The sequence below is a fragment of the Rutidosis leptorrhynchoides genome, chromosome 10 (assembly GCF_046630445.1).
Source record: "Rutidosis leptorrhynchoides isolate AG116_Rl617_1_P2 chromosome 10, CSIRO_AGI_Rlap_v1, whole genome shotgun sequence".
Lineage (NCBI taxonomy): Eukaryota > Viridiplantae > Streptophyta > Magnoliopsida > Asterales > Asteraceae > Rutidosis > Rutidosis leptorrhynchoides.
Genome location: NC_092342.1, coordinates 23,399,945 through 23,408,894, shown reverse-complemented (window position 1 = coordinate 23,408,894; position 8,950 = coordinate 23,399,945). Strand labels below are relative to the sequence as shown.

Below are 8,950 nucleotides of genomic sequence, written 5' to 3'. Positions count from 1 at the left end.
AATACCAAAACCAAACTAATTTTCCAAATTTTCAAACGTAGATATACAAGCCCATATTCATAAATAAGGGTGTTCAAAATCGGATATCCAAAAATTCGGATATCCGAAAATTCGGATAGTGAATTTGGCCATCAGATATCCGAATCCAAAATTTCGGATATTCGATTTTCGGATATCTGAAAATTTTGGATTGGAATATTGGATTATCCGAATATCAGAACTTTAATTTTAATTTGAGATCAAATAGAATTATAGTTTGTTTAATGAAGTCTGTGGGGGTCATTGCAATGAGCGGAGCTGCTTGCTTCAAATATGAACTAGTTTGTTATAAAACCCAATGGGCCAATTCTTCACGGTCGGTTCTTCTAGTGCTCGCTCTATAAGTATCTTCAAACCCTGATTCAAACCCTAACCTTCCGAAAATCAAACACACAATTGAACACAGAATCATAATGTCTGAATACGTACCTTTCGATATCCAAATCGAAATCATCAAAAAGCTTCCCATTAAATCATTGCTTCAATTCAGATCAGTCTCAAAATCATGGAAGTCAATAATTGATAGCTCCGAGTTTGTTGCTAATTACCACTTAAACAACGATCAGCTGCAGCATCGTGTACTTGTAAGTTATGACTCATCAACTTATGACCATTATTCAAACGTAGAAGATTTAAAATATGTTACAATTGTGGATGATGATAGTTTTCCCCAAAACAAGTTTCCCCTGATTCTTCCATCTTGTTCTACACAACTACTTGGTTATGATCCAAGTATATTGGGTAGCTCTCAAGGTGTGTTCTGCTTGTGCGTCAATTTCGGTGAATCTACTTACTGGTATTATTCATTTGGTGAAGCGAAAACATTTGTTCTATGGAATCCTACGATTCAAAAATCGGTTCCTGTCATTGTCCCTGGTGGCGAAAACGATATGAAGTTCCGATGCGTTTTTGGTTTTGGGGTCTGTCCTCGTACTAGTGTCCATAAACTTGTCAAAATATCTTATATTTCAACTTTGCGTTTTGATTATCTAGATATTGATAAGCACTCCCAAATTGAGATTTTTAGTTTAAGTTCGGGGTCTTGCAGGAGGAGTTTCTCTATGAATGTGCCCCGTATATCCATTGAATTGGACCGGGAGCATGTATGTGTAGATAAGTGTATTTATTGGTATGCCTTTGATAGGACTGTTACGCCTGAAACCAAACGAAAGAAGAACTTAATACTCTCATTTGATATGACAACCGAAGAATTTACAGAAATAGACCTTTGTGACGGTTTAAAAGAAGAATATGCGGGTAAAGCATACGGTTGTTGCGGCTACTTGAGTATATCTAAGTTAGGGACATCTCTTGTTGTGCTTCAACCCAAAGGTGGATATGGTAAAGAGATTTCTGTATGGAGGATGGAGCATGGGGTTCCAAACTCGTTTACAAAGCTATTCGTTATTAAGTCACCAATTGAATCATTAGGAATAGATGAGGTACATGGCTTTAGGAAAACTGGTGAACCTATTATTGATACTGGAATGACCACTACTGATAAAAATTATATAGGAAATATAGTAGTTTATGAACCCAAGTTGGGAGAAATCAGTGATATTGGGATTACTAGTGCTGGGTATCTATGCTTGGCACAATCATACATTGAAACACTAGTTTTGCTTGATCACCGAGGTGGAGAATGAAGCTATTAGTAACATTCTAAAGTCCAGAGCTAAGAACACATGACTAACTCTTGGAGCAAGTAAGCAAGGTATGTGGATTGAACTACAATTATAGGCAATTTAGTTGGATTTATTGAAAGGTATATACACTACATATTAGATGTTCCTAAGTTTTTGGATTATAATATCACATTTTTTGTGAGCTTTATTATGTTTAGTTATAAGTACTCTGTATTCAGATGTCAATGGCCAGATTTATCATTTTGGTTATCATTTATGCATTTTTTACTCTTTTAGTTTCCTACAATCAGCGTATAAGACACATTTATTGTGCAGCGAAGAGGCACCTTTTCTTTTCGTAAGAGTGTTTGTATTAGAGAATAAAAAACTTATTATTAGTGGTTTGATATGTATAAACACATGTTATATTATTATACGGACCACAAACGAAACCTCATAAATTGGTCATCAAATTTTCATGAATCTGAATAATATAGTCCTTGTGCTAGCTGCTGAAAGTGTCACGGGCTGTAAAAAATCACAATGTGTGGACTGATGATGAGTAATATACAAGCACCACGTTTGAGGCTCATTTTTGTCATTTGGTTGTATTAACCGAAGATATATGTTGAAATAAAAGGATCGAATTGTTATCAATTCATCATTTCCTTTAAAGAGTTGATTAGAGTTGACCAAGATATGTCTAACGGCTAGTTCCTTTATTCTGTTAGAAAATAAAATAAAAGCCATCAACGGCTATAACTCCCAACGGCTCTTTAGGACCAATTAGCTGTTACTCCTTTGTTGTATAAATAGTTGAGCATTTCATTGTAAAGAAATTAATTTTCAAGCTTGTATCAATTCAAGTTCATCAATATAAACTGATCAATACAATTACAGCTTTTTAATTCTCTTAAATAACATGGCATCAGAGCTATAGTGTTGATCTTGGATCAAAACACCAATTTAGCTTCAGTCATTTACCAAAGAATTGAGCCGCCATGTCTCACGACGGTAGCTCAGTTCATCATGAAACCAACATCAAACCGACCAACGTTTTAAGCAAACAGAGTTACCTGGAAGTTCTACGCCAACGAACCCTTGGGGCAAGGTCAAATAAAATACCGTCACAAGGGGGGGCAACAGAATCCACAACCATCAAAACAAAATTCACTGTAGAAAACCGCCAATTGACACCACAAATGGAATGTACATACCGTGGTATGTCTAAACACATTAAAGATAACTGTTTTAGAATTATTGGTTACCCCGAGTGCTGGAGCAACCGGGAAGACAGCAAAACGGTGACGGCAGCGGCGAAAGTAGCGGCAGCCGGCGGCCACCAAGAGGTTACCAGCAGCGGCGCCTCAAGAATCGCCCATAAAAAGGTCAGAGGTAAGTCTCCTTTCACTTTCTCGTCACGAAAATCTGCCATAGAAAAAAGGGAAAACCCTAATTGCTTAAAAACTGAAAGAGCAAATACTTTAGATCATAAATACAACTTTCCGACATCAATCGGAGATGAAGCAACATTTGAAACCCATAATCGTTTTTATTGTCTTCAAGAGACAAGAGAGAGAACTGGATTAAAACATAACTTGGAAATAGATAAAAAGCAAATGACTTTACATGAGAAAAATGATAAGAAATGGGTGGATAAAAAGAAAGTTCACGTGGTGAATTGTAGTCACAAGTCTTCTGTTGACCAAAAATTGCAAAGGGGTCCCTCCATCTCTACATCTTTTTCAAATAAATCCATGATTGATAAGAATTTGCAAAACAGCACCAACTTTTTTAGAACTTCTATTTTTGACACTAGATTTTTAAATGGTAAAGCAAATGTAGTTTCAAATAGCACAAAAAGTAACGAATGGATTTTTGATTGTGGTGCTACACACACCATGAGTTTTGAAAAATCCGATTTTTATGCTCAATCAAAACCTCGGGTTAGTAAAATTCAAACGGCTAATGGAGGTGTTGTACAAGTTGAAGGGGGTGGAAAAATTGAAATTACTCCAACTATGAACTTATCTAATTGTTTATATATTCCAACCTTGTCACATAAACTTTTATCCGTTAGTCACGTTACAAAAGAATTGAATTGCTCCGTTTTACTACATCCCGCTTTCTGTATCCTTCAAGATATCAGAACTGGGAAAATTATTGGGCGTGGCACCGAACGGGGCGGGTTGTACTATGTGAACGAAGTAACCCAACAAGGTACCGTGATGCTTGCCCACGGAACACCTTCGAGGGAAGCTTGGTTATGGCATAGGAGGTTGGGTCACCCATCTGTCGGATACCTACATGCTTTATTTCCGAGTCTTTTTCCATCAAATGTTGCTTTAAACTGTGAAACTTGTATTTTGGCTAAAAGCCACCGAAGTACTTTTAAACCAAGTAATACGAGAAAAGATGTTCCTTTTGCTTTAATTCATTCTGATGTATGGGGTCCTGCACCGGTTATTGGGGGGAGAAATTTCCGGTACTTTGTCTTATTTATTGATGACCATTCACGAATGACTTGGATTTATTTTTTAACCCACAAATCAGAAGTTTTTGATAAATTTTCTCACTTTTATAAAATGGTACAAACTCAATTTAACAAAAACATACAAATGTTAAGATCCGATAATGGGGGTGAGTTTGTAAACTCATCAATGAAACTTTTTTGCGAAAATAATGGGATTATTCATCAAACCTCGTGTGCTCATACTCCCGAGCAAAATGGCGTAGCCGAACGTAAAAATCGACTACTTTTAGAAATGACAAGAGCTTTATTAATTGAATCCAAGGCTCCGAAAAGTTTTTGGCCCGAAGCTCTTGCTTCCGCTACCTATCTTATTAACCGATTACCTACTAAAGTTTTGGGCACAAAAACTCCTAAAGATACTCTTTCCCAATTTCATACCCTTCCGACCTCATTTAGCATTGAACCTCGCATATTTGGGTGTTCCGTCTTTGTTCACATCCCAAAAAGTGAGCGCACCAAACTAGATCCATGTGCGGAAAAATGTGTGATGGTTGGTTATGGGATCAACCAAAAAGGGTATCGGTGCTATAGTCCAAAGAAACGTCATGTCTACACTACCATGAATTGTGACTTTCTCGAAACAGAATATTTTTATCATACCCAACTCACAAGTGAGGGGGAGAAAGAGGATAATGACACTCTAAGTTGGATACAATGGACACCTAAACCTGAAAATATCCAAATTCCAAATTCAAATCCCGACAATATCCAAATTCCAAATATCCAAATTCCGATATCAAATCCCGACAATATCCAAACATCAACATCAACACCAAATCCCGAGACACCAAATACTACAACACAAGATAAACCAGAATGTTCAGATCAAAGTGAATCAATTCCCGACGAACCGCAAAGTTCAAATCAAAGTGAATCAACTCCCGACGAACTGCAAAGTTCAAATCACGAATCAACTCAACAGATTCCAGTGAAACCTGTTGCAAGTCAAAATGAATCAAATGAAGGTTATGTACTTCCTCCAAGAGCTAACCGGGGAGTTCCACCTAAAAGATATGATCCCGAGAAAGAAGCTCTTAGATCGAGATATCCAATGGCGAATATTGCCAACGGAAATTTATCAGAAGAAGCAAAGAAATTCAATTCCGCGATATACTCTGAAGATAGACCAACTACCATAGAACAAGCGCTGAAATCAAAAAAATGGAGAAAGGCAATGGAAGTTGAAATGGAAGCTTTGAAGAAAAGTGATACATGGGAAAAATGTATTCTTCCCAAAGAGAAGAAGCCAGTAGGATGTCGATGGGTGTTTACAATAAAACACAAACCAGATGGCACAATTGACAGATACAAAGCTCGGCTAGTTGCCAAGGGATATACTCAGACTTATGGGATAGACTATTCCGAGACTTTCTCACCGGTGGCTAAAATTGACACCATTAGAGTTCTCTTCTCTGTTGCCGCAAATAAAGGATGGCCTCTTCACCAGTTTGATGTGAAAAATGCTTTTCTACACGGCGAGCTCAAGGAAGAGGTCTATATGCAAGCTCCACCAGGATTCACAGAAAACTTCAAAAATAGGGAAGTTTGTCGCCTTAAAAAATCTTTATATGGGCTTAAGCAATCCCCTCGGGCTTGGTTTGGAAAATTTACCTTAGCAATGAAAAAATATGGCTATAAACAGAGTAATTCAGACCACACTTTATTTTTAAAACAAAGAAACAAAATGATAACTTGCTTGATTATTTATGTTGATGACATGATAATTACAGGAAATGACAGAGATGAATTTTTTAAATTAAAAACAAATTTATCAAACGAATTTGAAATGAAAGATTTGGGAAGACTAAAATACTTCTTAGGGATTGAAGTTTTACGATCTCAACAAGGAATATTTATATGTCAAAAGAAATATGTGCTTGATTTACTTGCTGAAACAGGAATGATCGACTGCAAACCAGCCGAGACCCCTGCAATCCCAAACCAGAAGTTGTTTATTGAAGAAGGAGTTGAACTTGCAGATAAAGTTCAATATCAAAGGATCGTTGGAAAACCGATCTACCTTGCTCATACTCGCCCAGATATAGCGTATGCAGTAGGAGTTGTCAGCCAATTTATGCATCACCCTCAAGTACATCACATGGAAGCTGTGTGGAGAATCATCAGATACCTCAAAGGAACAGCTGGACATGGAGTTGTATTCAAAAACAACGGACACCTCAAAACTCAAATATATACAGATGCAAGTTGGGGAGGTGAAAAAGGAGACAGAAAATCCACATCAGGGTATTTTACCTCAGTTGGCGGGAACCTGGTTACATGGAAAAGTAAAAAACAAAAGGTTGTAGCTCTTTCAAGTGCTGAAGCTGAGTTCAGAGGGATAGCACGAGGAGTTCAAGAAGCGTTATGGATCCGAAAGCTACTAACAGAAATCGGATTTCCACCAGAAGACAATAGTCAGATTTTTTGCGATAACGAAGCAGCCATTGCTATTTCAGAAAACCCAGTTCAACATGATCGGACAAAACATGTTGAAATCGACAGACATTTTATCAAGGAAAAGCTTGAAGCAGAAATCATCTCTCTACCATTTGTGAGATCAGAAGACCAGCTCGCAGACATCCTCACCAAATCAGTTAATGGAAGACTATTTAAAGAAGTATTAGTCAAGTTGAATTTCGGAGATCCCACTATTCAACTTGAGGGGGAGTGTTGAAATAAAAGGATCAGAATTGTTATCAATTCATCATTTCCTTTAAAGAGTTGATTAGAGTTGACCAAGATATGTCTAACGGCCAGTTCCTTTATTCTGTTAGAAAATAAAATAAAAGCCATCAACGGCTATAACTCCCAATGGCTCTTTAGGACCAATTAGCTGTTACTCCTTTGTTGTATAAATAGTTGAGCATTTCATTGTAAAGAAATTAATTTTCAAGCTTGTATCAATTCAAGTTCATCAATATAAACTGATCAATACAATTACAGCTTTTTAATTCTCTTAAATAACAATATACTCTAGCCATATTTAGTGATGTTATATTTGTATATTATATAGATATATATAGAATAGATAGTGATGTAAATGTAAATCCATTCTCAAAATATAAGAATGGTTGTCAGTCTAGAATATTCGCATGTCATGTATATATATCGATGCAAACTAATAATATGGGACACGGTTTACATTATATTATGGTTACAGATTTTTTTACGATCCCTCTCTTTTAAAATACATCTTCTTCCCCACAAATTTCTTCTGCATTTTTCTTCTGTTCTTCTTCGATTTTCACTCGTTTCAACCATGGACGAAAATCAAAAACTTCACCCAGCTGTAACTGTGAATAACATTCGCAACTTCATCCCTATTATTCTCAAGATGAAGAACGGCAAATTTGATCTAGATTGTTATGGAGATTACGTAGTTCAATTTGATTTTGGTGGTTTGTGCTATTGAAGCTTTTACTGAATGGACATGTTTTTCGTCAATTGTCCTAATTCTTGGCATGCCAGTTAAGTATGTGCTGCTTGCTGTAAATATGGACAAACAGTAATCATGTTGGCTTTAGGTGGGCATTTCATGAAGCTAATTAGCTAAAGATATCCACAAAGAACCTACATACATTGTGTGATTTTTTTTAATTTTTTTTTTTTTTTTTTTGTAAAGTTAATTCAGTTAATTTGCTTGCCGAAATGCATGACATTATTAGTAACACAAAGCAACACAAAAGTTATTATAGATATAATAATTAACCCAAAGTAATAAACAAGATGATACCTCTTAATCCATTTGTATGAGCTCGATGATATGACACGAGTGTTCGTTCATATAGCTATATCTTTTGATGTCATACATGTTCAGTGGTTTCTTGGTAATCTCGTACTAAGGACAAATGGATTGAAAAGTTGCATAAGCTTCTCTGACTAAGGCACATTCATTGGTTTCTTGATAAGTTCAAAATTAACGAGTTAGAAAACCCCACGCGTGCGACAAGGGGTAATGTTTAAAAAAAAAAAAAAATAGAGAATGGAAAAATTTGAAATAGACGATGTCAGCTGACGTCATTAGATGGGTACTGTTCATTATTACAATAAGAGACAACTTTTTAAAATAACACACTCCAGGAAGATTCCTCATTAAGTTCAATGAAAACCTTAAGATACCATGAACTAAAATTATTCTAGAACCTAATTGCTTGATGTAGAGATGGGCGGGTCTATCTGTGTCAGAGCTAATCGGTTTGTGTGTGTCTCATTTGAGAATCTCTATTTATCACCAATTGATTTTAGAGTACTAGGAAACTCGTGCACTTATATGTATGACATGTTTGTGGCTAGAAACGATCCTATAAATGGTATCCTAGCCAGTTTGTAGCCCAGATGTGTGGACGCTGCATAATGGCAGCATGGTTTCAAACTGAGATGATTATGGACGTGGTCGGTGAAGAGGTCGATCGGGGGTGCGGAAAAAGTCGAGATGGTACTAGATAAGTCCGTGGAAGTAGCGTGGACAAACCGATTGAGTGATTATTGGAGCTAACTGGTTTGTGTGTGTCCCACATAGGAAATGGAAAGAACATAATGTATGCATATAAGCATATGGAAATCTCCTTCTATCACCAATTGATTTTAGAGTATTAGCGAACTCATAAAGTTATATGTATGACATGTTTGTGGACTAGAAATGATCCTACAATCTTATCAAACGGGTGGGTTGATTTTAACCCGTAGACATAATATATAACTCTCATAGAGGGATTTTTGTAAATTTAATTAAAATAGCCCGACCTTAGAAAAT

The 8,950-nt window shown here is 36.4% G+C and overlaps 1 protein-coding gene and 1 non-coding gene across 2 annotated transcripts; both read left to right on the top strand.

The window, feature by feature from the left end:
• Positions 1–452: 452 nt before the first annotated feature.
• On the top strand, positions 453–1,685 carry LOC139870112 (putative F-box protein At3g10430). Its single transcript, XM_071857964.1, has one exon. It carries the CDS (start codon positions 453–455, stop codon positions 1,683–1,685), a length of 1,233 nt encoding a protein of 410 aa, XP_071714065.1.
• Positions 1,686–7,664: 5,979 nt separating this feature from the next.
• On the top strand, positions 7,665–7,779 carry LOC139873787 (small nucleolar RNA snoR103). The gene has a single exon (XR_011767508.1). It is a non-coding gene; the product is annotated as a small nucleolar RNA snoR103 (small nucleolar RNA).
• Positions 7,780–8,950: the final 1,171 nt, after the last annotated feature.

Coding starts and splice junctions, on each gene's coding strand:
- LOC139870112 (XM_071857964.1), top strand. CDS start 453: ATGTCTGAATACGTACCTTTCGATATCCAAATCGAAATCATCAAAAAG.